Genomic DNA, 27,694 nt, shown 5'->3' with positions numbered 1-27,694 from the left:
CACACAGAAGGGATACCCAGGTCAGAGGAAGGGCCTATCAGGCAGACAGACAGGTCAGTGAAGGCTTCTCGACCACCCCACGAATGTGGCGCAGGGCGGGATCTGTGCACGCTGTGCACTCTGCCCAGCTTTGCTTAGGTCCATCAAGCCATCTTGCCAATGGCAGCCAAGGTGACAAGCGGCCTAGTTGTAGGTTTTGGTCCCTGTCCTTAGCCCTGAATCCCAGAGGCATTGGGAAGAGAAGGGGCATCACCTGTGCCCAGGGACTGGGTTATCCCAATTCAGGGAGCATAACTGCTGTTCCAGCTGGGAGATGCGGAATGCCAGATAGGATGAGGACATGACCAAGAAGCAGATCCTGGAGACAAAGGGGCAAGAAGAATTGAATCGGTCTTCTAGAAAAGGGGCATTTTTAGAGGCTGGCCCAAAGTAGGAGTGGGAGCTAAACTACTCCTGCAACTGAAGGGATTACAGAACCTCTGCCCCGCAGCCATGTTCAAGCCTGGGCCTCTTTCATGCCAAAGGCCTCGTGGGGGTCCTGAGACTCATCTCTGGGGAGGGGTCCTCAAAGCCCAGCAGGAGTCCTGGGTTCTTCAGCTGAGCCCGCCTTCCTTCTGACCAGCCAGCCACCTTGTCAGACCACTGAGGCAGCCCCCGCAGCAGTAGGCGGTTCGCACAGCCAGTGCTGAGGCTGACAGTCAAGCCCAGCCAGCAGGGCCCGAGGAAGGAGAGGAGGTAAGGTGAGGGGAAGCCAGGGCCTGGCTGTTCATGAAACATCCCTCCATGCTCACTCTCCCTAGTCCTGTGTAACATTTCCTTGTCTCAAGTGTCATACCCGCCCCTCCCCATCACAAAGCTTTAACCATAAATTACAGTGTTATTAAAATAAAAACTGGAGATACTTTGTCAGGAGCTTGCAGCTGCCTCGGAATCTTCCCCTCATTCTGCACAGTGACCCCACACACACACCAAGGGGGTCACTGCTCCAAACACCCAGACACCCGGATGGGTCTGCCCCTCCCCCAGTACAGTCACCTACAGCACGAAGAAGACCTTGAGGAGCCGGTAATCCCAGAGCTGCAGCTCCCGGTTGCTTCTGGGCGCCTCCTCCAGCGTCTCCTCCTCACAGACAGTATTCTCTGCAATGAGAGCAGTCAGGTCCCCAGCCCCGCATGGGACATGCCCACCTCCCTGAAGCTGCTTGGGCTCTTGGCTTTCCATTACAGATTTGGAGAAAGAAACAGCTCTCAGAAGCCCTGCTGGCTGCGATGATCCCTTTTCACAAAAGTGGGAGGAGAAGCCGGGTCTTTGCAAGCAGTTGCCATAGACAAGCCCTCTGAACTCACCGGACCCTGGAGGTTTCCTGGAGGGGAAGAAGCTGTCCATGGAATCCACAGATACCCGAGGGATACAAGGGATGTTGTCTTGGAGGGACAGGGTCCTGGAGGCAGGGCACACTTTTCTCCACTTCATCTCGGGGATGAGGACTTCCTACAGAGAAGGCAGGAGAAGCTCTCTCACCATGACCCTTGGGATCTTACTTGACCTAAGGGGCCCACACAAGGTTTATCAAAGCTTTCTCCAGATATTACCAACATGGATGCCTAGCAAGGCATGGAAGCAGGTACCGGGGCCGGGGGCGGGGGGTGGGATGGGACCATTGCTATAGCAACCACATGTCTCTTCTATCTGTTCCCTTGCTATGACTGGCTACTCTTACAGGGAACAATGTCTTTGAAGACTGCTAATGTAGATGTGAACCAACCCAGGTACATATTCAGATCAGCTGAGTCCAAGAAAGCTCAGCACAACTTATCTTAGATGGAATAAGTCATGACTCTTTCTGATCTAAGCTCTAATCCTAAGAATATCACTGATCTTGGCAGAGGGCACTTAAAGTCCCCATCAGTGAAAATGGGAACATTACCTCCTATCTCCCTGTACTGTGTTGTGCATACAGCGTGCTTGGCTAACCACTTAATAGTTACTGAAGAAGGCTTCAAATGCCCTGGAGTCATTTCCATACTTCATCCTATTCTAGAAATTCAGTTCTGCCTATCCAGAACCCCAGCTGCCAAAGGAAACTGTTGAGACCTCGACAAATCTAAAATGAGTCTATCTGGGTTCTATATTAATAGCCTATGGAATTCTTCCCCAGGGACATCTCTAGACCCATCAAAGCTCTCCTGACTCTGTTTAAGGAAAGAGGATATAGGCTTTGTGCCCATTACAGGTGTGGGATCCAACCTGGACAGCGTTCCAGGGCTGGACATCTGATCTGCTCATTAAGTCAGCAAATCTGCCCAGGACCTGGTGGTTCTGCATGATATGGAGTGTGGCGGGTCAAAGAGGCCCCCTGACACAGCATGGCCACCGGCTCTTGAGCCTGGTGCCTTAGTTCTGCATTGTGGACCTCTGCCTGGGAGGCCCTGAAGCCTCAGCAGTCTCAGGCCAGCAGCTTTGGCAACCAGCCTCAGCTCTCACCAGAGACTCGCATTCAGGTTCCTCTGGAAATTCTCTTACACTCAGGCTCTTCTTGCTGGAAGGCTGAGGAGGAAAGGGAACAGCGGTCACTCGTCCATCTTGAACAGCCAAGGTCAGGCATGGGGCTGTGTTAGCATTCTCTAAGAGAGCTTCACCTCCATTTTGGGTCGGATGGAGCCTAGCTCCCAGAGTTTGCAGGCGTGCCCCATTTATGCTGCAGCAGAGGGGCAAGTCCAAGGCAACCTACTCTCCCATACAGCTGCCCCTCCCTTCCTCACCATAGGCCAGAGAGAGCTGTAGGCATCCTGGGAAGCAGCCCCATGCTCCTGTCTGCACGCTGAAGAAGCACAAGTGAGGGTGATGCATAGGGACACACAAGGGCCCACTGGCCTCAAAGAGACATGCTCGCAAATGCAGACACACAGTCCAAGGACTGTCTCTGACGCTGAGCTGTGGCCTGTTACTTCCCCCTCTGTGCCCCGTCCCTGTGCTGAAGAGATGGGCCAACCTCCCCCTACGGCCTTGTCCCAAGACCTCAGTCAGGGCCTGAGCAGCCTCCCTGGCCTAACTCCTGCCCCGAGCTCCATACCTGTAGGTGAGTGCAGACCCTCCTCAGCATGTCATATACACTGTCCCGGGAGAGCAGTGACACAAAAACATACTGGGATATGGAAAGAAAACAGAGAGGGGTGGGGTAATTTAAGACTTGAGAGTCTGCCGGAAGCAGGCTGTAAGCTCCTGGGGCTGGGGTACAGAGACTGACAAGGGAGTGTGGCCCAGAGACTCACTGACCTTCTGGCTGGTATTGGTGGTGATGGCCAGGCCGTTGGGAAGGAGCCGTGCCATCTTGTGTTTTTTGATCATTTGCACAGACAGCAGGGGAATGACCACCTGAGGGGAAAGAGGTGTGATCCTTTCAAGACTCATCACCAAGGACTCGGTCCCTTTGCTCTGGCTTAGGGCCCCATCCTCAGCTTGCAGGGAGCCAAGCACAGGCACCATGAAGAAGCCTGGCTGCATGTGGGAGAGTATCTGAACCTCCCCTTCTCATGCAGGCCCCCCTTCCAGTTATCCCCACCACCCTGTCCAACCTGGGCAGCACACACCACTCCAGGCTTTTACCCCGTTCTCCAGGAGGCCAAAGATGGTTGGCTCTGAGAAACCCATACTCTAGTAATGGAGTTCCCTTAGCTACCTCCCAACCACGCTTATGGCTCCCCCTAAGTATGACATCCCACTCTGATTCTGAAGGTGATTTGTAAGACGAATAATTTGGCTGTGAATTGTTTAGTCCAACTCAGACCAGATGTAGAGTCTAGACATTGGGCCCCTCTTTCGGAAGAAACAGTGTTGACACCAGGTGGGATGCCTCACAGCTGCTCATCCAACCAGTGAGAGGCCTTACCAGAGGGACGGGCATGACTCGAGGCAAGCCCACAGGGCAGGGGGCTGTCTCTTCCTTAGGCTGGGGCATGGCCTCACGGGCTATGGCAGCCCTTCCCACTCATTACTACCTTGATATCCTTGCCAAAGAGGCTGGCATGGAAGCAGAGCCAGTTGGGGGAGATGTAGAGCCGGCCCTGGAGAAGGAGGTCCCTCTGCAAGGCACAGGAGCACACTGGGAAGTCACAGGAGAGAAGACTGCCATGAGAAGGTCAGTTGGGAAGCCCCAGGACCTGGGTCCTCACACTCAGAGGAGTCTGGAGTCCAGCCTCAAGGACCATCTTCCTTAGAACCCCACTTCTCAAACAATCCACCCCCTAGAACCCCCTAAAAAAATCAAAAATCCTTTCCTGAGCATCCTGATGGTCCTCACCCCAGAAGATTGCTATGTTCCTGCCCTGGTCCTCCAAGCCTGGATTCTCACCCTCTCAGGCAGAATCCCCTGCCCTGCCCTGCAGAGAGGGCCCTGGTTGTACAAATGCTCCCACAATGCTCAGTGACAGGTCTCGGCAGGAAAGAACAGTCACTGATAAGAGCAGAACAGAAATAAGAGTTGGAAGTCCTGACATTTTCTCAAGAAACCCTTCATAAATTCAACTTTATATACCCAAACTAGCCCAGTCTTCTCACACTTTTGAGGGAAAAGGGACTGACCACATCCAAAGGGCAGCCAGTTGACATTTCTAAATTGTGCCTTGGAGACTCCCGAGGATAGGACCTGGGCCTCGGGCACTACAGGCGCCTGTCCAGGCACACCAGGGAGACAGCTCACCTTTGAGAACCACCTCCTCCAAGGGGATGTCCTTGAACAGCTTGTGGTATTGCTGATTGTATTTACTCAGTAGTGTCTGTAAACACATGGGCTGGGGCTGAGAAGTTCTGGGAGATCAGACCACCAAAGGGGCCCTGAATCTAGCCACCAGAAAGTAATGCCCAGGCCACCCAGGGAACTTAGCATGAAGCAGCAGGTAAACAGCCCGTGGGTAGAGAGGGCTCAGTTCCAAGCATAGCTTGTCTCCTGGGGATGCTGGGTCCTGACAGGTAGCCTACGACCGGAGGGAGATGCATCACTCCCACCCAGGAGGGGACACTCACTCAGGTTTCCTAGTGACCTAGGAGCCAACAATCGCTGAATTCAGGCAGCCCGGGCCCCTCCCTTGCTGGGCAGTGAGAAGTCAGCCTCCGCACACTTACCCCCTCTCTGCTGCACTTCTTTATATCTTCGCCCTTCAAGCCTTGTGGCCAGTGCAGACTGCAAAGGAGACATTCCATTCCAAGGACAAGGAACCCTCGAGTCCTGCCCATGCATCTTTAGTGCCAATTCTGCCCTGGCTTCAAGCCAGAAGCTTGGGGCAGAGCTCAGAGGGGCCTGTCTCACACCACAGTGATAAGCACTGAGAGCAAATAGCTCGATGGGGAAGGGCATTCCTTGACGCATGGAGGGGTCGTAAGAGGGGTCTCAGTGGCCCCCTTGTCCCAGACAGCTGTGAGCAGTGGCCACCCCAGGAGGATTGCTCAGCCCAAGCCTAGATCTCCCAGAGATACTTAGGAACCACCCACCAGGGCTGTCAAAAACCCGTTCTCATTTCTCTGGCCACGGGATAAGCAGAGGAGCAGACCCAAGTGTAAATGGGCCGGAGGTACAGGGACAAGAACCGGTTGGGGAGTAGGTGAGATGGTGGCATCAGACTCACAGCTCCTGGGCCTGGCCATGGGCCATGCCTCCTCCGGTAGCCTGGAGCTCTGCAGTGAGGAGTTTGGCAGACTAACCTGAACTGACTGAGGCGTCGGAGTCTGGGGAAAAGGGTGGTGCTAAATGCAAACCTTTGTCCTAATCCAGTTGGCCTGAAGACAGGTGGGCAGGGGAGGAGGCTGGTAACCAGAGAAGCCTGGACTCTGCTATCTGCTAGGTCCCAGTGCACAGGGACAGGCCTCAGGGTGGGAGGAAGAGGCCCTGGGCAACCTGTGATTCGCCTAATACCCTGACTCTGCCTTAAGGTCCCCTTTGTAACAGGTCACCTTCCGAGGGCTTCCCACCCCCAGTCCATATGTATAATCTGACTTGGCGAGGGCTCACCTGGAGTCCGGCGGTGCCTGGACCTTGTCTTGTTTCTCTGTGCAGGACACAGGACTCTTCAGAGAAGCCGTCTTTCCATGCATCTGTTGGTTGCTAAGAAGAAACAGGCCCATATCAGGAAGGGTGGATCACGGGGACGCCTTGCCCTACCGGCTCCACCATACCCAGGACGGCTGCCTCTGCCCACCACTCAGGACTGGCCCTGCTTTTCAGGGTGAGGCTGAAGACGTCACAGTCAGGAGGCAGCAGCCCAGGCAGGGGTTCGGAGACAGCTGACAGAGGCAGGAGTCTCATAAGTTGTCTTTCCTAGAAGCCTGAAGTTCAGTTTATGCCTGGGCCGGAAGAAAACCATCCAGCACCAAGCAGAGTTAAGCCTTGGGCCCCACCCTTTAGAAGGCACATCAGGAGGGAGGACCCTGAGACTTGCTCGCAGCTGAAAGTAAGTTTCCGAGATGCCTAGGTAGCGTTACCGTAAACTATCAGGTTCTGGGAAAGGACGTTGAGCACAGAAGTCCTTATAAAAGCTGAGTAGCTGATGCAGCTGGTGGTGTGGGAGTGGACTCCAGTCAGCCCACAGGTGGTGTGTGGGCCGGGATGGGAGGGGCTGCCCCATATTCCAGGAAGTTGCCATGTGTTACCTTTGGACAGTCGGGGTAGCTCAGCCTGAGAGCCAAACATCTCAAAAATGTCCCAGGAAGAGGGCCCAGGAGGGAGGGGACACTCCCATCCTAGGCTGAGGGGCTCCTCAATGGCCTTTGAGTTTGTGCCTCCCCTTAACAGCTCCAAACAATACGGTTTCCCTCTTTCTGCCCCTCCAGGGAAGACAGGCTACAAATCAATAAAGCCTGAGCAGTCAAACGAGCCCTCAACTTAGTGGGCCCAGGGGCTGCTGGGGAAAGGAGGTGGCCAAGAAGCAGAGCCAAGGCAGGGCAGTGCGGTGGCCGGAATAGGTAACGAGTTCCTGTGCAGTGCTCTCTCAACAGATGAGCTGGAACCTGGAGCCTGCAGGTCCTAGCACTCAGTCGCTCTCAGCTCGGTGACTTTGGCATGTCAAAGTTCTCCTCTTCAAGAGCAGAGTTACAGACAGCAGAGATCTGCCAGGACCCGCGGAGTTTAGTCTGACCCTCTCCCGCCATATCACTGTAAAGACGAGGAAACTGAAACCCCAGGGGACAAGATGTACCCAATGTCATACCATGAAGAGCCAGGCTACCCCGCCCACAAAATCAGCCCAGCCATACCATGTGACCTGGTGACCTCTGCCTCAGCCTTATGGAAAAATTTAATATACACATCAACATATATTTCTTCTATCTTGCAAAGTGACAGAATGTACTAGTGACTTGACCTTTTGATTCCCAAAGTTCATTTCTGGATTTATTTGGTTTCATCATCTCACATTTTGCAGAGGTATTTTTTCCCCCCTTGGTTTTTTTTTTCCTCATTATAGGAAATATGAGAAATATAAAATATATAAATGTGATCAAAATCACCCATAAGAAAAACATTCCCAAGTCACCCAAATATATATTTATGCAAATATATAATTTATGTGAGTGGGATTATATATCATATAATTTGTATCCCCTATTTTTGTCACTTAACATGATTTCATGAGAAATTCCCCATGTCACTGTCCACTCCTAAAATAAATTCTCAGAATTGAAATTAGTGGATTGAGAACAAACATTTCTCAGGCTCTCTCCCACTTCCAAAATGCTTTCCAGATGCTATACCAGTTGACATGGCCTCGGCGCTGCACGAGGGTGCCCGTACCCTCACAGCCAAGCCCTATGCTGGGTATTGTATTTTTCTCACCTTTGCAGATTTGATAGGTGAGAATATACTGCTTTTATTTCCATTTCTACTTACTGGCAGATTGAACATTTTTCCCAAGATATATATTAACCATTGAAATGTCATCTGTGAATTGTCTATAAGGATCTTCATGTTTTACTTATTGATTTGTATAAATTCTTTATTGAGAATATTAATCCTTGGTTTATCACTTTTGTAAATATTTTCTTCAGTTCATCATTTGCCCTTTAGTTTTGTCAGGTATTGTTTCTGTACGTGAGTTTAATTTTTGTGTGGTAGATTCCAACCATCTCTTCCATGTCTCTGCTCCTCAATTGGTTTGAGTGCTTTGGTAGGAGAGGCCCCTATGACAGAGCACGTACAAGTCAAACCACTGAGCCCTTGGAGAACGTGAGCCCTGAGGCCCATGAGCCCCTGGTTCACCATGGATGAGAAGAGCATGGGCTCCACTCTAAGAAACAAGCCCTCCGGCCTGGAGACTAGGGGATAAAACAGTACCCGAAGAGGAAAAGGAGAGTGGCCCATGGTTTCAGAGGCAGGGAGCCTGTCCCTCAGACACTGGAGAGGGTGATTTGAGTTGTCAGGGCCGCAGAAGCTCAGAGGACACATAGATCCCTGTGGAATAAAAGAGTTATGGAAGGGCTCCTAGAGAAAAGGAAGCTGAGCCTTACCAACAGCAGGACTATAATCTTGCATGGATCCCATAATTTAACCTGGCATGGAGAATCATGCCTTTGCATGGATTCCAAACCACTCATCCTTAGGTCCAAATAAGACTTCCTCACAGTGGGGAACCTTCCCTTGGTCCTCCCCCAGCCTGTGGAGGAGCCCCTACAGGGCAACTCACGGCATTCTGATTGCACCTGTCCTGTGGTCGGTGAGCTCTAATTGTCCATCTCCAGGGGCTCCAGGACATCAGGGACTCTGCCTCCTCCATCACTGAAACCCCTGAGCCTAAACACCAGCATACAGCAGAAACTCACAACATGTTTGAGGAATGGCTGGGAGAAGACATGCAAGCAGGATAACAAACCCGGGCTAGAGGAGCCATAGACAATGAGAATAACAATAGCATCTCTGTGAAAAAAGTAACAGTAATAAATAAGAGTCACTTGAGAACACATGACTTTCAAATATCTTTAAGCTAAAAGTAATTCCTTTATATCCATCCATTAGAGCAGTCCCTCCTGGCTGTCCAGATAAAGCTGTTGATACAGAGACCCTGCTGTGGCTGAAATGCACTGCTTTCAAAATTACCTTCAATTCAGACTTTCTACTAATTAGTCTTCTCCCCCATAGCACTTGTTTGTTTAGCTGAGCAAAAATAAAGAAATGAGAGCAATGCCAAATGAAAAGGTCTGGAGCCAAGTGGTCATGGAGCATTTACCAGCAGAACCAGGCAGGGGGTGGGGCACCCAGGGACTGGTCCCCACCCAGAGGGCCAGGAAGGAGGCTTCAAGAGCAGAGAGCTGGAGACTGGGGAATGACGCTGGTCCTCCAACCCTGCTAGCAGCCTCTGTCCATTCCCGCACAGACTTCCTGGGCTGAGGAGCTCCTACCCTGTGGGCGGTGGATTATACCCCCCTGCAGACTGTGGAGCTAATATATCAGGGATCCTCAAATCCATATTTATTTTTTTAATCAAAACCACCACCAAAAAAAAAAGTCATTATTGTCATGAAGGGAATGGAGCAGGGGAGGCCCAGTATTTTGGATGTTAAAGAGGATAGAAAAGGTTGGAAAACTCGTCAGATGAGATCCTTTCACCCTGCTGAGCCTGGTCCCAAGGCAGGATGCCTATCCAGAGGACATGGCAAGTGTCTGCTCTGCTCTCTAGCATCACTGGCCAGTGAAGGAACTCAGGCCACCTGTCCATTCCTTCATTCCTTCTGCAAATACTTACTGAGCTTATCATACCATGAGCCTGGCATGAGGCCTGCCAAGAGGGCAGGGACAGGCAGCTACTACCAGGAGATGTCATGAGGGAAGCCAGGCCCATCAAGAAAGGGGAGACGCATAGAGGGTAGGAGAGGGAGAGAGAGGTAGTGAGTAGGGAACCCAGAGATGAAGCCAAGTCGCCTCCCACTGACCTCACGGACTAGGCCTCCTGGGACACCTGACACACAAGCTCTGCTCTGGATGCCTCCCCCAGGCTAACACCCCCACACTTACACCTCTAACCCTGACACCTTGGCCATGCCACCGAGGCGTGTCCAACCTGCCTGCTTCTGAGCTCTCAGTATCCCTGAAAGGCTCCATCCCCCATAGAGACTGAGCCAGAGTCCTCCACTCATTCTTTTCCCCACTGCCCAACCAATCCGCAAGGCCCCAGAGCCTTACCACCACTTAAACCCACAATTCCATCAGCTTTCCACATTCCCACTGCACCACGCAAGCTCAAGCCACCATCGTCTTTTTCCTGGATGCTGGCATCAGCTTTCTAACTAAATCTTCCCCAGCCTTGCCCTCACACACACGGCCCTCTTCTGTACCCACATGGCCAATGGAGCTATCTGGGACCCAGATCTGACCCGGCCCCTCTTCTGCTAAGTTCCTTCTTTAGTTCCCTCTCACCTCCTCAGCTGGCCTTTCTGACCTTCCTGCTTCCCTTTGGAGACATCCTGCAGCTCCGCTGGGTCCCTGTGCTTCCTCACCACAGAAACCTTTCACAGTTGCATGTTCGCTGTACCTGGAATTCCTTCCCATGCTTATCTACCTGGGGAATTCCTGGTTATCTTACAAGCCCCAGTTCAAGACCACCTCCTCTGTGAAGCCTTCCGTGGTTCCCACCTCCCACCCCGCAGAGCTAGCTGGTCAGTCCCTCTACTGTGGTCCCTTGTCCCTTCTTTTGTGCTGCTGCCCCAGCACTTACCACACCAGACCGTGCTCGTCTTTTTATACATCTATCTCCCCCAGTCGACTATGAGCTCCACTAGGGGCGTGTCTTAAATATCTCTATATCGCCAGCACACAGCAGACACCCAGTGTTTGTGAAATGAATGAGTGAAGGACAGATGGAGAAAGGTATGTGAAGAAAATCGAGAGGGAGGAGGGCAGGAAGAAAGCAAGACCGTAAACGTGAACGGGTACAGAGAATGACCATCGCCCAGCAAGAGGGGGAAGAGGGAGGTACACAGGAGCTGATGGGGTCGCCCACAGATAGGCCCTTCCCTCTAGGAGCCCTAGTCTGGGGGTAGGCAGACAGCCCTGGCCCAGTACCACCAGGCACTCTCAATCTATGTGGGGACTAATCAAAGGGGGAGCTCAGGTGGGAGGAAGACAACATATAGAAAAGGATAAAGTGGCCCAGACAGAATGGGATGGTATTTTGGGGAAAGCACAGGTTGGGCTCCTGCTGCCCTCCACTGCACTGTTCAATTGGCTGTACTCCTCTAGGCTGTGGCATGTCCAGGCAACACTCTTCCAACTTACCCAGCCCCCACCCCCCACCGGGCCCTTCCTAACCACATGGCAGTGCTCCCCCCAGGGCGCCTCCATGCCTCTGGCAGAAGCAGTGTCATGGCTGGTGAAGTTCCAGTACTTGTCTTGTGGACACAAGTATTCATTTCTATGGGTAAACACTTAGGATTAGAATTGCTGGGTCGTAAGGCAGGTGCATGTTCTGCTTCAGCCTTTGAAAGGCTCTCAGGTGATTTTTGACCTGGAGCCAATGTTAAGAAACCACTGGATGAACCCTGCCCTCGCCCCTCCCTTCTTTGTGGCTCCTGGTCTCCAGGGCCAATCAACCCTCCCGTTTGGGTTCTAGATCCAGGACCTGACCCTCCTGTGCCTTCACCTTGCCCCTTTGGAGTTTCAGGAACATCCTTGGCAAGATAGAGAATCATTGTTAATAGAGGTCTCCTCCCAACTGTTGAGGAGGTCACAGAGCACATTTACTACATTGTGCCAAGGAAATAAGACCAGCTTTCCCATGTAGCCAAGGCTGGCTCTGAGCCACACTGTGTTCTTTCTGGATTTGCCCAAAGCCTATCTATGTTCTCTCTGGGCCATCAGACCCAAGATGCAGCCCAAAAGCTGGTTGATAAGACCTCTTCTGAAGGACAATTGGAATCATGTGGATAGAATCAGGTTCATCAGCAATATGCTGAAACTTGAGAATAAAAGGTGATCTCCTTTTGCAAAAAAAATTCTAATATTTCTTATACGGGAGCTCCACTTACATGCTCACACAGAAGCTGTACCTTACTTTTTATTTTCTAAGCTAATATTCTATACCTAGGACCACTGCTTTGCCCTTTCTGCTGACTAGAAAAGAGGAGAAAATCCCATCACTGAGTGTAAGGCTGGAGGGCTCAGTGAGTTGGAGGGCCACATGCTGAGTCCCGATCCAGCTGTCCTGCTTAGCAATCCTGGCAAAGGACCCACGGATGGAAGACCCTCCGCATAGCCACAAACCTACTTCTCAGGAGCCGGGCTAAGAACACCTGGGCCAGGAATGTGCTGTTTCTCTTTACTACCTGTGGCATCTTTTAAATGAAGGGGGATGTGGAGTGTGGCCCTGCTTCCCAAGACACCATGGTTTGTACCAAATGACCCTGGCGACGGCTGACAGGGCCGTGGGTGTGCTCCAGATCCAAGTAAAGCCACCGCAAGCTGACCAGCAGCCTCCTGGGAGTGAAAAGATGGGCTGGCCAATCAGATTAGAAAGGGTTAGCCCTTTCTAATGAGCCCTAACTGGGAAATATGAGATGTGGGGGTGTGCAGCCAAAGGCCGTGAACAAGCATGCTGGAGCAGAATCCCTGGGTGCACCCAGAGACTGGGTCTAGAGCAAGGAAAGTGGGAGAGGAGAGAAGCACGGGGCATGGGCCAAGCCCCCACTCTGAGGACAGCAGAGAAGGCCTGCTCCCCGTGGTTACTCATTAACTTTGAATTCTGCTTCCGGTGCCCCAGCACTTGCAGCCAGACAAGAAAACCCTACACTGGATTTGCCCAAAGACCACAAAGCAGGGCACACATGTGATGTCATTTAGGCCCTTAATGTGGGGCAGGTGATAGTGCTTACGTTTCATGGGTGGAGAACGCAGGTTCAGCTGGGTTCAACAACTTGCTCACATCCAGTCATTGGCAAAGCCAGGACTCCATGGAGGTCTGTCTGACACCCAAGCCTGGGTCATACCATACCCACCCCCAAGGCTTCAGGGCCAGGAAGGGGAGAGGACTCTGAATGCTTAAATTAAGTCAAGTCTATCAGCCAAGGTAGCTTCTGGGGAGAAGAAGAGTGAACAGATCTGGCTCATGATCTCTAATCTTCAGCTCTAGTTCTGCAAGGGAGATGGCATCATCCCCATTATGCAGATGAGGAAACTGAGGTCCAGAGAGGTAGAGTACCTTACTCCTGACCATGTAACTGGAAAGTAGTGGAGCTCAAATTCAAACTCCAGTCTGGCTGAAAGTGTGCACTCTTTCTGACAGGGCCCAGAGTCCTCAAGGGCCCTGGAATTCTGCCCTCTCCTATAGTTTTCCCTGGCTACAGGGCGAGGCCCCAGCTCTCCCCTAAGGCCCCAGTAGGTGGGGATTAGGGAAGACAGAGCAAGGGTCTCTTGGGCTGAGATAACTATGCAGGGGCCCCTCTGGGGATTGGGGTTCCCTAGATCAGACCCCCCACCCCCAGCCTTTATCTCCTCTACTCAAAGAATCAAACAAACTGGGAGAGCTAGTTGCTCTGGAGGAAATGTGGGCTGGCTCATCCCTCTGAGGGTGGCTGGATCCAGCCAGAACAAGAACCTCTTTGAGCTCTGGTGTTAACAAGAACTCCTTTTACCTACAGAGATCTCAGAAACCCCGGCTTCTCTCAGTCAGTGGGCGCCAGGAGAGCCGAGAGCACGGCTGGCTCTATGTCTAGTCTCAGCAGCCAAGATGCTGCCTGCTGCCCAGGTCTCTGAGCAGAGCCCAGAGCTGCTCAGCTTAGCCCTTAGCAGCTTGGCCAACTGGACCAGTCCCTGGGTAAAGGGCCCCAGTCCTCCTTTTCCCTGCTTCCTGACCTCCCACCCAGGCCTAGGCTCTCTCAGCACACCATAAAGGCCTAGCTCCTCATGGGGGTGAAAGTCAGGAGTAAAGTGCTCAGGCTGACGCCTCTCTTGCACTTGGGAGGTGTGCCCCTCCCAGCTCTGCCTGGGCCCTGCTGCACTAATCTGCTCCTGCACAGGATAGAGTCCCTCTTGTTCTCATCTCCCAGTACCTCTCCTCTCTGGAGCCTCCAGGCAAAGCAGACCCCTCCCTGCCTGTGTCCACACCCAGTCTGCCCAGATACTTTCCTTTGCTGCATTGCCTGTTTATGTGGCTGTCTCCTCATTAGATTATTTTATTCATCTCTTTACCCTAGGGCCTCACACAGCTTCAGGCATACAGTAAGTGCTCTATAACTGTTTATTGAATAAACAAATGCTTCCTGCTGAAAAGCTCCTCTGTGTTTGTTCAGCCTTGGTGGGGCTTTAGGACACAAACACAAGACCTAGAGTGAGAGCAGGTCACTCCTTTGCTTCTGGCTTCCCCTGACCCTCTGGGTGGCCCCATTCACCTCCCTCTAGTTTGCTTCTCTATAAATGGGGAAAATCCCCTCCATGACCTGCAGATCTTCAGGGCTGCTGTGAGGATCTGAGAGGTCATGCATGGCCTAGTCCTCAGAAGGGGGCCAGTTCTCACAGTCTTGCCCATTAAGCCTCACACCCCACTACCACCGCCCCGCCCCCCAACCAGCACCACTGAAAGCTGAGTTGGCCCCAAGTCCTGTCATGTCCATTGAAGGATGTCTTCCAAAGATTCCCATGGGAAGAAGCAGAGATGGAGGCACCGTCAGGCCCCAAACTGCACCCACAAAGCTCCATACATGTCCTGTACTACTGAATCTTTCCCTTGGGACTAAAGCACGAGAGAGCAGCTGGGAGCAGGGCCCTCTTTATGCCTGGGCCACACCCAGTGACTGCCTCCCACCCCTCTGGAGCCTGGAGGCACTCTCATAACTGAGGCCCAGCCATGCTCAGGATGCCATCCTCTCTTCTCCTCCCTCCACCCGTGGTTTGAGGTCAGCAATTGCTGCCCCACTCCTGGCCAGAGCTCAAAGGCCTACAGAGTGAGACAGAGCGACAAACAGCTGAAAACCAGAAGCTTTGCTCCTGAGAATATCCAGGGTTTCCTAGGAAGCCCAGGCCACACTATGGGCAGTTGGTTCTGCAGAGAGTGACCTGACTGTTGCTGGCCCCATCCAGCAACTGTTTAAGTTGGCACCCCTGGACCTGGTCACAGACCACTTTTTCTTGGCAGGCCACTTGAGGCCTGACCGTTTCCAGACAAGAAGCTGGTCATTTAGGTCTAAAAACAGACTTGCATTCATTAAGAAACAGAGCACCCCTTTGCTCCGGTGGCCATCCTCTCCTGGGCTGGCTGGGGGAGGAGGGGCACAGTCAGCCTCAGCCGCTCAGATGCCCCCACTCAAGGCTGATAGGGGGTTTGGCTACTCTTGGGACAAATCAGCTCTGCCCATCTATGGATACTATTGAGTGCACCCCACTCCAACCATCATGTGACACCCACCTCGGAATGACTCTGGCCTTGTGGACCCACTAGGCTCTTCTCAGGACACAGACAGGTTGGAGGGGTCTCAGGGTCCTGAAGAGCCTGGGTGTGGGGACAGGAAGACAGGGAGGCAGGCCTAGGGGCCATGGGGAAAGCACTCTCTGCTAAGGAGCCATGGGGAAGGCACTCTCTCTTTCTGGGCCTCAGTTACTGTTCTGCAAAAGGGAAGAAAATCTCAGGCCAGGAGGGAAAGCAAATGTCTGAGGGAAAAACAAAGCAGAGCCAGGCACTAAGTGAACTCCCAATGGTCACTGGCCCTCTGTGGTTAGAAGAGCCCCTGTCCCAGGAGAGGCCAGCAGGAGCACAGTCCTCAAAGGGCTGCGGGCCTCTCTGTCTCTCTCCTATAAACGCCTACTGAATGCCTGCTATTTGCTTAGCTCTGTGTAAGTGCTGTGGATACTAAGAGGGATAAGGCAAGCTACTATCCCCAAAACACCTGGTGGGAGAGGTAGACATGGAAAAAAAATTATTTAAATCAATACATAATTATAATGGTGAAATATAGGCTATGAAGGAAAAGTACAATGCCCTGACTCAGCCATGCAGAGTAGGGAAGACTTCCCCAAAGAAGCAGCAACATTTGAGCTGACAGCTAATGAATACTGATCAGATGGGTTGCGGGTGGCTGGAGGGAGTTGGAGATGGTCATTGTAAAGGGGTTATGCTAAGGTCCTGAGGTCAGAGATGTGTGGCATATATGAGGATTAGAAACAGAGCCTTTGTGCCCTTAGGGTAGAGATGAATAATAGTGAAGTGGTGAGCAATGAGGCTGGAGAGGTTGGCAGGTCTAAATCATCCAAGGCCTTGTGGGGCCCCAGTAAGGGTTTCATCACTCTCTTAAAAGCAAAGAGGATTTAATGAAAGGGTTTAAACACAGAAACATACTATCGACTTTGTATGTTAAAGAGATCTCTGATACATAGATTTGCTTCAAAGTAATCCAAAGGAGATGAAGCAGGGGGAGCAGAGGGTAAATATTGATGAAATAGAAACAACCTTATGTTGGTGGTGATTGCAGCCTGCTAGTAGATACATGGGAGCCCACCTTACAACTGTCTCCTGTTTTGTAGGTTTAAAATTTCCCATGGATACAGATCAGTTAGGAGACTGTATTCCAGCAGAGAAATAATGTCAGACTTGGTGGCAGTAATGGAGAGTAAGGGATAGACTCAACATATAGATTTCCAAATAGAATCAACTTGATTTGGTCATCAGTTGGATGTGTGGCATAAGAGAAAAAATGTCAAATATAACTCTAGATTCCTGGTTTAAGTAAGAGACTGCTCTGTTTTTGCTGAGACAAAACAGGAAAATGTTGGAAAAAGAACATCTTTGAAAGAAACAATCATTAGTGTAGTCTTGAACGTGTGTGAGATGTCAATCTATAATGGATAAAAAGCTCACATTAAAGGTCCAGGCTGGAGGGATAATTTCTTAGTTATTGGCCCATGGATGGATACAGAAGCTAGGAAATTTCCCCAGGGAAAGTGGGTACACAAAGGAGAGACACTAACAAACAAGGCACTGGGGGAAACAATAGTCTTATCAACAAATGGTGCTGGGACAACTGGAGATATACATGCAAAAGAATTAAGTTGGACCCCTACCTCACACCATATACAAAAATTAACTCAAAAATGTCAGAGCTAAAACTATTAAACTCAGAAGAAAACAGGTGTAAATCTTTGTGACCTTTGATCAGATAATGGCCTTTTAAGATTCGACACCGAAACCACAAGAAACAGAAGAAAAAGTATATAATTTGAGCTTCATCAAAATTAGAAACTTTTGTGCTGCTAATGATATCATCAAGAAAGTGAAAAGACAACCCGCAGATGGGAGAAAATAACTGCAAATCATTTCTCTGATAAGACACAGTATCTAGATTATGCAAAGAACTCTCACAACCTTGAAGATATTATACTAAGCAAAATACGCCAGTCACAAAAGGACAAACACTGTATGGTCCTATTTATATGAAATATCTAGAGTAGTCGGATTCATAGAAACAGAAAGTAGAATGGTGACTGCTAGGAGCTGGAGGGAGGGGAACATGGAGAGTTATTTAAAGAGTATGGTGTTTCAGTGTTGCAAGACGAAAACTTTAGGAGATGGATCGCACAACAATGTGAACATATTTAACACTACTGAACTGTATCAATGAACTCAGAAATGGTTAAGATGGTAATTTTCATGTTATGTGTTTTTCTTAACCACAATTTAAAACATTTTTTTTAAAAAAACCTCTTAAAATGGAATAAAAAGACAAATAATCCAACTGAAATGGGCAAATGTTTGAATAAACATTTTCCAAAGAAGATATCAAAGACCCATAAGTACCTGAAAAGATGTTCAACATCATCAGTCGACAGGGAAATGCAAATCACACCCACAATGAGACACCTCTCCACACCCACTATAATCAATATCAGGTGTCGTAGGGGAACTGGAACCCTCGGAGAATGCTGGTGCAAGTGCAAAGTTAGTATATGACCCTGAAGTTCCACTTCTAGGTATATACCCAAGAGAAATGAAAACATGTCCACATAAAATCTTGTACAAAAATGCTCATCATATTATGATAATCATTATTATCATAATAGCCAAAAATGTAAACAACTCAAAAACTCATCAACTGATGAATGAACAAAATGTGTTATACCTAGATAGTGGACTATATAATTCAGCCATGAAAAGATATAAAGTACTGATAGATGCTACAACATGAATGAACCTTAAAAATATTATGCTAAGTTAAAGAAGCCAGTTACAAAAGACTACATATTATATGATTCCATGTACAGAAAATATCCAGAATTGGCAAACCTATAGAGACATGGGAAGTGGCTGATGCGCACAGGGCTTCATTTTGGGGGTGATGAAACTGTTCAGGAATTAGACAGTGATGATGGTTGCACAACTTTGTGAATACACTAAAAGCCACTGAATTGTACACTAAAAGAACGAATTTTACGATATGCGAATTATACAGTAGTCCCTTGGTATTGAAAGGGGATTGGTTCCAGGCCTCCCCTCCTCCCTGAGGATACCAAAATCTGAGGATGCTCAAGTCCCTTATATAAAATGATGTCGTATTTGCATATCACTGATATTGGCATACAACTACAGCAAGGTACACCTACACATCACTTCATTCATGTGGATTCAGTGTAGTTCTCCCTGCATGGAAAATTCAAGTTTTGCTTTTGGAAGTTTCTGCAATTCCCCCTTCCCAATATGTCCCATCCCTGGTTGACTGAATTCAGCGATGTGAAGCTGGAGGATACAGGAAAGCCTACTATATCTCCAGGAGGGAGAGAGAGAAGAGAGAAGTGTGGAACCTCAGAAACTATAACACTTACGGGCTGTGGGGAGCAGAAAGAGGAGTCCCTCAGGGAGGTTAGGAGAGAAGGGCCCAAGAGGTAGAAGGAAAACCAGGGGTAGAGGCTGTTGTTAAACCTTGAGGAGTGTTTTAAAAAAGAAATGGGAGAGCAGTGCAGTTTGCTGAGAGGCCCAGTAGCAGAAGACTGAAATGCAGTCACTGACTTCAGTAACCAGGAGAGGCTGGGAAACTTCAGCCAGGACAATTGTGGAGCGCTAGTGGGCAGGGTATGAACACAGACTGGAGTGCTAAAGGCCTGCTCCTCATTCCTCCTCCACCAGGCCAGCGACTACATCCCTGGGTGGGGCGGTGAGGTCAGGCCTCTGAGCACAAGTGAGGTTGCTGCTGAGTACAGCTGGAAACTCGGGTCACCGGCCAGCTCAGCATCACACCAGCCTTGGATCCTGGCTTCTTTTCAGTGAAAAAACAGAGATACTGGAGGATGTGGGGACAAGGGATTGTCTGTTCCTCTCCAGGTTCCCTGAGGGGCTTGTTTGCAGTCGGGGAGGGAGAAGGTGATGTTCTTGCCCGCAGCCTCACTGCTTGGTCCACCCTTCTCCAGCCATCCTCCCCAGACATTCCTCCACCCCTGGGGAGTATCTGCCGAGCCAGTGAACCACAAGTTCATTTTCTGCACCGCCCAGAGGGCGGCCGCTCCCAGAATGCCAGCACTGCACTTAGCCTGGCTCCGCCAGGCGGTGGCCGGGGAGCCAGAGATTCCGCCCGCCCGTACCCCTACCCTCCCTCCGCCCACCCGTGCGTGGGGACTGGTGGGTCCTCCGGTGGTAAGAGTAAAAGCTGGTGCAGACTGGAGTCGCTGTGGGGAATGCAGCAGCTGCTCCAGCATCTCCTTGCCTCCCTGCAGAGTGAGCCCACGCCCCTCTTGGATCCGTGTCCCCTCCAAACCCTGCGGCTGGCGGAGATTTGGGACACACAAAACAGGGCCCGGCTCTGCGCCCTCTTGCAGGCTCCGCCAAACTGTGCAGCAACTAAGGGTTCAGATTCTTGAGCGATGACCTAGTTTTAAGGAGCTTGCTGGGCTCCGGGTCCTCTTCCTCCCGGAAGAACCCCAGATTGTCTAAATGGTGGAAATCCCCTAGGAACGCCTGCTCTTGCCACCATTATTCAACATTATTCTGAAGGTTTTAGTCATTGCACAAAGACAAGAAAAAGAAATAAAAGGTTTATATATTTAAAAGCTGCTTATTATTTGAAAGATGGTAAGATAAACTCCCCAGAGGACATGTAATCAACTGAAAAAATAAAAATAAAAAACATAAGAAAATGGCCAGATAATTTTGTATTTGGGCACTGGGCTAGACAGGGCTGTGATTGGGATAGACACATAATGAACTCTTATGGAGTTAATTATTATAATAGTGGTTATAAGATCAACATAAAAATCAGTAGTTTCTCTATAGACCAACAGCAATCATCGGTTATGAAATATATTTGGGGAAATGATTCTGTTCATATGCCAATGACACATATAAGATACCCAAAAATGAACTTTTAAAATGCAGAAAAATATGTAAGAAAACCATAAACATTTTTAAAATGACATAAAAGGAGACTTGAATACATGGAGTATTCTGTTCTTGAGTGAAATATTCAAAGTTTTAAAGAAGCAAATTTATCTCAAATTTAATGCAAGAGCTTTGCCCTACCAGATGTCAGAACCAACAACGAAGCTAGAGCAATTAAAATAACACAGTATTTACTGGTTTAGGAAGATCAATAGAATGATAGAACATTAGAGGGAGTCCTGAACATGATCTATGGGTATCTAGAATTTACTATACAATTAAGAAGGTATTTCAAATAAGTAAGAGAAGAATGGGTTGTCCAATAAATGGTACTGGGGCAACTGGCTACCTCACACCATTCACAAAAATAAATTCCAGGTAGATTAAACATTCAAATATTTTCTAAATCAATAAAGAACCAAAATAAAATGGAGAATACTTAAATTTCAGGACAGTTCTTTCTAAACAAAATATAAAACCCAGAACACATAAAAGAAAATATTTAATCACAAAAAATTAAAAACCTTTATATATCAAAATTTAAACTGACAAAGGATTAGTATTTTAACATATAATGAGTACATCCAAATCAATAAGAAAAAGGCAAACAATCTAATAGAAAAGTGAGTAAAGAATATGAACAGGCAAGTTGCAAAAGAAGAAATCTCTAACCTACTTTGTTGGCAAACATTTAAAAAAGTATAGTGCTCACTATTACTAAGAATGTGGAAAATAAACATTCTTTAGCGCCCATGAGACTGAAAACTGAGTTAAATTTTTTGACATATATCAAATGCCTTAAGAAATGCAAATCCTTTGATCCAGCAACTCCATTTAACAGAACTAGGTATAAGAAAATGACTGAACAAGTAGGCAAAAATGTATATTTATATGGCTAACAATGATGGGAAAAAAATGGAAATACCAAAATAATATTTTATCAATCTAATAGATTCCTATTCAATTGACTAAAAGAATAAGTATAGTAGCATGTACTAATATGGAAAAAAGTCCATATTCTTTAGTGAAAAGTAGGTACAGATTAGTTAGCAAGATATAGTCCATTTATAAAATTTAAAAGAATCTTTACTTAAGGGTATACATCAAACGACAGTGATAATATCTTAGGGGAAATTATGGGATGATTGTCACTTTTATCATTTCTATTTTGTTTGAAATTATTAAACAGGCATACGATCCTTTTAAAATCAGCAAAAAAAAGATATTATAAAAAAGTAGAAGTGATATCTTTTTTTAATTATTAAATTTCAAAGGCTTGAAAGTTTAATAATATCTACTGTTTATCAACATGTTGGTGAACGGGCAGTCTCACACTACTGTGTGTAAGGGAGTGTGAGAAGATTACATACATTTTACATGTAGATACCCATTAGACTCATAAATTCCACTTCTAATAATTTATTCCAAGGAAATAAATAGACACAAATTTATAAGAATGTTCACTGAAGTGTAGTTAGAAGAGAAAAAAACAATAGAGCATGAACAAATTATGGTTTATTCATAGACTGGAAGGCTATATAACTATTAAAATGGTATTTATCAAGTTATTTATTAAAAATTATTAAAAATAAGTCTATATTAACATGGAAGGATGGCATTATATAATACTGGAAAAAGCATTATATAGAACAGCATGCATAATAAAATAAACTATGTGGGAAGAATGTTCACCAAAATTCTAACAATATTTTTCTCCATGAGTTGGGATTTCAGGTGTTTTTTACTTTCTTCTTTATACTTTGCTTGAATTTTATGATCACAATATACAAACTATTTTCATTTGGTGAAAAGAATTAAAAGGAAGGAGAAGCATACAGCAAGAAAAAAAACTTGTTCCCAGTGCACAGCAATATTAACTAATAAATGCCTCTGAAATTCCAAATTCCTAAAACCTCATTTTCTTACACGGAAATCCTCAGAATCCAACAGAAAAATAAATCTGGATTTTAAAAATGAACTTTGCCAAATCCTCACGCGATAGAAATTGCACAAAACGAAACACACACACACACACGCACAAATGAATGCATGTAAAACTGGTAAAATTTGAACAAGATCAATGAATTATATCAACATCAATTTTCTAGTTGTGCTATTGTCAAACAGGATGTTACCAATGGAAGAAATTGGGTGAAAGGCACATGCTTATTTCATACAGCTGCATAGGATTCTACAATTATCTCGATATAAAAGTTTATTTTTATAGAAGTAAATTTGAATGTGTACCTGGAAGAGAAAAACAGGTCAAGCTTTTCTTAGAGCCACGGCTGAATTTTCAGAGTTCTGGTCTGAGATCCGGAAAGCTGGAGGCACTGCATGGAAACTAACTTTTGGTGAGTACCTACCATGTATCAGTTCATTATACAGCCTGAGAACCTTTAAGGGGGCCAGATATGACTCTGTTTTATAGATAAAGAAAGGGATGCCCATTGCTAGTTGTAGCTCAGCATTAACTAAGGATTTAAATCCAGGTCTTTCTAAAAGCTCAGACCCTTCCTGTTATTATATCACAACGACTACATCTGAGAATGACTTAAAGGGAAAAAAAAACTTGTTTAGTGTTATCCACATCAAGGAACTTGGTGTAAGGAAATAAATATTTGAGTGAGTGAAAGAGTGGAGTATCAGTTAGGCATACGGAATTTCAAAATATGTGCCTACCTGTGAATATCACTCATCACGTATATTACCGCAGCTCTGATTATTAGAAAGTTCTTTCCAACACTCCAGTGGACCTCACTCTGTTTAGTGATCTTTCACCAAGGACCAAACCTTTGGCATCATGTTCCTTCCTTGATAAAACTAGATCTCCATTGTTGGTGTGACCAGTACAGAGTTTGGGCCGTGGCCACTCCTAAACTCTCTTCTCCTGGGCCACTGCTGCTTTTATGTGGGGTCAACTGGTTATTTCCAGTCCTCCCAAGTCCTCTTCCATCTTTATGGATTCCAGTTGACAGGCTAATGGACCCTGGAGTCCAGGCAAGGGTTGCAAGATAGGTCTGTGAACTCCTGGAATTTGGGGCTAAATTACTGTGCCTGAACAAAGGTGAACATTTCTGGAAAAAGAGTAATTCACTTTTATTAGGTTTTTAAATGTAGCCTATGACTCCCAAAATGATAGGAAATACAACTTTAATTTGATCAGCAACAAAATGGATTTAAAATATAAACTCTAATGCTGATTAATTTAAAAAGAAACATTCAGCTAGCAATAAATCTTGGTGCTTAGATTGTGTTCTCTAAATACCATTTTCCACCAAAAGGAACCAGTACTCCTTGGAGAAATGGCTACTTCAGATTTGGGGTAGGATATACACAAATAGGCATAAAATATTTAATCATACCAGAGAGGAAGGAAACCATGGCACAAAGACTCAATAAGAACGATGTCTACAACAGACTGAAACACATCAAATCTGTTTAAATCCATTAGAGTATAATAATAGAAAGAGGACTCTTTGGTTATCTTTGGTGGATAGTAGGGACCCATCGCATTATTTTGAAAACTTGTAAATAAAAGGAAAGAGTTAGTTTTTAATTCTACCTTTCTAGTACTAACTATACCTCATGGTAACCAAATAGTTGAAGAGGGGACATTTCTTTCATAGGAAGATTCAAACTAATAAATGATGAGTGATAGAATTAAGGTAATACCATTTTGCGATCCCTTCCTAATGAAACAATGAGCCTAATTGAAATAATCACCAATGGCTGCTACCATCCTCTAAAGAAACATAACTAGACCTTATGTGCTTCTTCAAGTGCTCAACACCTCTTGAAGCTGATCAAATTCTAGATCCAACTCTCTATTTATAGAAAATATAGGAGTCAGAGGAATATTTTAAACAACATCAACGAACTGGGAAAAGATATAGGAAAAATAAATGTGTTTCTTCAACAAATGAATTGCAACAAGAAGAAGAAATAAAAGGGGAACCTATAGATTACAAGAGATTACAGAGATATAGATATATAGATTCAGTGTGTCAAGCAACTGTAAAATCTCATTTAGATCCTTATTAAAATAAATTAATGGTACAAAAACATTTATGAGATGATGGGGGAACTTTAAATGCTGACTAGATATCTGATGATTTTAAGAAGTTACTGTTATTTGTTTCAGATATGAAAATGGTATTGTAGTTATATTTTTTAAAATATAAACATTTTTCAACTTATTTGGTAATCAAGGAAGCCCAGCATGAATGAATATCAATTCTGAAGTACTGTCGCTGGTTTATTTTAAAATTTTGGGTTATCTTTACAAAGTTCAAATTCAAAAATTATTTTAAAATAGCATTTTGTGTGGCCCTGATGATTATGGGCAAGTTTCAAATAATTTGATTAATCTTAACATGTATCAGAAATATTTAATTTTCTTTTCTATAGGAGAGATAGAAAAACATTCTTATAATTGGTCACAGTTGTTTGCTAAGGCATACCACCCATGCTGCTGCTCTGACCTTAAATTAGAGAAAAAAGGGACACTAGATTTTAACAATTATTTAATATGTACCAATGATATGACATGTCAACACTTTAGAAGGAAAAGCAATTCATGTTTGATTTAAACTAATTCTTTATGTGCTTTTTACTTCATGTTAAAAAAAAAAAAAGTGCCAGCCAAAAACTTATGTCTATTTAAAAAACTAACATTGTGATTTTATAGTGGATTATAAGCATCACCTGAGGAACACAATAATTTAAGACGAGGACTTAAAGCTTGGTTCAACTTCCACAGGTTATAAAAACACAACAGTCCTAAATTAATAAAAATGTGCAATTGCGGTGGGGCGAAAGGAGGAACTGGCTTGCCCAGTAGAGGCTTATACTCTGGGGAATGAAGCCTTCCTTCGGCACCAGCGCTGTAGCAGGCAGGTCCTCCTTGGGGAAGCAGTTCCTTCTGAATTACATAGGAAGCTCCATCCCAGGGGCTTCTGCCCTCCTCCTCCTTTTCCTACATTAGTAAATAGCTGGAGAATTAATCAAAGCTTCAAAGGTTGGTAATAACAGGTGGTGACAGATCGATGCCCTGCATACAGCCCAGGTGAACAGCAGCACAGTGGCCAAGATGGACTTCGAGCCAAAGAATGATTTTCATTAGTAGATATGGCAAAGAGGAAATGATGTAAAGAAATAAAATACCTTCAGAAATTGAGGGGAAACAGGCTAGATAGCAGAATCACTGAACAGCCACATGGAAAGGGCTTTAGGCTAAGGGCCTACAGTCTAATCGCCTTACCTTACGATAGCAAAGCAGTCCCAGACAAGTGACCTGATTTGTCCCCAAGTCACAGCAAAACAGGAACAGCAAAAGGTTGCAAATTCACTTCTGATTCCCAGAGCAAGGCTCTTCACACTAGTCTGATAAATATGGTATGTGGCATTTAAGTGCCAAAGCCATGGCTTAACCAGATTAAGGACTGGGAGGAGCCACCCAAGCAGGACCCTGGAAGAGTTTCAGGGAGGCTGGCTGTTATAAAAAGGCATCTCGGGTACCACCGACCTCAATCTCAGGGGGCAGGCATCCCAGGTGGGTGAACTGACACTCAGGTCTTTTTAGTCTGTACTAAGGCTTAACGGACTCAACTAAGTCCAGACATTTGAAAGCAACCAGTAACATCAAGACATGGATAGGACCTGGGCTGTCCCCTTTAGGCTATTCAGAACATTCTCCCAAAGGCAAGTCAAGAAGGAGAACTTTGATTTGGCCTCAGCAGAAACTCCCCTGGAAGCTCAGCATCGGCCTCTGTCAACTTCATCTTCTTGACTACCCATTTGCTCCAGAGATGCTCACTGCTTAACTGGCCCTGCCATACTGAGAGTGTCTACCAGCATGGACTGGACTGGATTCCAGCAAGCATGACCAGAGAACTGTGGAGGCCCCTCTCGCTGCAGGATGTGAGGGACACCCTCTACCCACCTCTCCCTGTAACCTTGGAAGTCTTTACTCTCAAAAGAGCGGGACCTCAAAGCCAGCTGTAGGTGCACAAATACATCACAAATGGTCAAGGCACTCTCTCTCATTCCCTAGGAGCCCCATGCCTGCAAGGATGGCACCCTTAAACAATCATGCAGGGGTGAGGTTGGGGGAGTAGGAGGAAAAGTAAAGAAGAACAAATAACAGCTGGGTAAGAACCCACTGGGCAGAGAGAGGCCCAAAGTGTTCTGCCAGTTCCACATACTTGTGAGGAGTGGGCACAGCATTCGCATATTCACCCCATGTGCCCCAGTACTAGCTGGCCAAGGGTGCCAGGCTGCCCTCCAGAGCTCAGACTGTAGGGTCGGGGACCTGAGCAAGGGCAGGAACTTAGGGCCTCATCCACTGGCTCTATCTTCCCCAAATAATCCCACTCCCCAGGCCCCCAAGACCTCAAGGGACAGGCCACAATTCTCGATGCCACCTGACACGCCACCTCCCGCCTGCCCTGCCTCCTTGCCCCTTCCCCAGCTGCAAGAACTTTCTATCCTCCCAGGGCGACTTCGTATCAGATCTTGAGGCTGAGAGATCGGCCCCAGCCCGCCCAACCGGGACGGGCCTGATGAACGGGTGCGGCCGAGTCTTGCCGGAACAGCTCCACTCTGTCTCCGGGGCCGCCTCGGGCCGCTACAATTGCAGACCTGGCTGGAAGGAGAGGCTGATACCGTACACCGCCCCCCACCCCTCAGGGGTCAGTAAGGAAGCGCCGGCCTTTGTGTGGGATGGACAGTCAGGACTGGGGGTCAATGTGACTGAAGAATGAATGAATGAACAAGTGAATGAATGAACAGCGATGGCAGGGGATGGGGTTGGACCACTGGAGGCGTCCCAAGGAGGGTACCCTGCGTCCTTATGCCGCCGGATGTCTCTCATCTCCAGGTCCGGACACCTCTCGCGGAGCGCAGACAGCCCAGCTAATGTGCCCCGCCGTGAACACCCCACAGCCCCCCAGGCGCCCTCAGCTGGCGCGGCGCGGCTCTGAAGCCCAGCCCGCATTCCGGCGGCGGCGAAGTGCCTGCACCCCAGGCAGAAGGCGCCCGGGCTCAGGAGGCCCCGCCCCGCCCCCCGCGGCAGCCTCGGGGTTCCAGAGTCCGGCCTGCGGGCCGCAGACCCTTACCTGCCCGCTTCGGCGGCCTCGGCCATGCTCAGAGCGGTCATCGCTGTGCGTTCAGCGAGCGCCGGGGACTGAGCGGCGGGTCTTAGCGCCGGCCCGCCCCCGCCCGCCCCTGCCCGCCCTGAGGGCCCGCCTCCTCCCGCCTATTGGCTGCCCATGTGGGACGGGCCCTGTCTATTGGCCCTCTCCAGGCACAGGTGGGGCCCATGCAAAGCGTGGATCCCACCGCTCGTTCTTCCAGTCTGGACCAAAGCC

General features: G+C 47.7%; 1 protein-coding gene across 6 annotated transcripts in view; it reads right to left on the bottom strand.

The window, feature by feature from the left end:
• Positions 1-27,534, bottom strand: part of GRAMD2A (GRAM domain containing 2A) — a 29,639-nt gene extending 2,105 nt beyond the window's left edge. Inside the window, exons 1-11 of one of the 6 annotated variants that reach the window (XM_036217740.1) lie at positions 27,443-27,534; positions 6,005-6,097; positions 5,122-5,179; positions 4,700-4,775; positions 3,999-4,102; positions 3,277-3,375; positions 3,074-3,145; positions 2,485-2,547; positions 1,347-1,491; positions 1,040-1,139; positions 254-358 (exon numbers count right to left, since the gene is read on the bottom strand). In XM_036217740.1, the coding sequence (XP_036073633.1) occupies positions 254-358; positions 1,040-1,139; positions 1,347-1,491; positions 2,485-2,547; positions 3,074-3,145; positions 3,277-3,375; positions 3,999-4,102; positions 4,700-4,775; positions 5,122-5,179; positions 6,005-6,097; positions 27,443-27,483 (956 nt within the window). In that variant the 5' untranslated portion in view covers positions 27,484-27,534. The other 5 variants (XM_016126889.2, XM_036217738.1, XM_016126890.2 and 2 more) reach the window with 5 other exon arrangements.
• Between the last annotated feature and the right edge of the window lie 160 nt (positions 27,535-27,694).

Source organism: Rousettus aegyptiacus, unplaced genomic scaffold (genome assembly GCF_014176215.1).
Source record: "Rousettus aegyptiacus isolate mRouAeg1 unplaced genomic scaffold, mRouAeg1.p scaffold_m13_p_3, whole genome shotgun sequence".
NCBI classification, from domain to species: Eukaryota; Metazoa; Chordata; class Mammalia; order Chiroptera; family Pteropodidae; genus Rousettus; species Rousettus aegyptiacus.
Note: the sequence above shows the minus strand (reverse complement) of the source record. Positions and strands in the feature narration are given on the sequence as shown.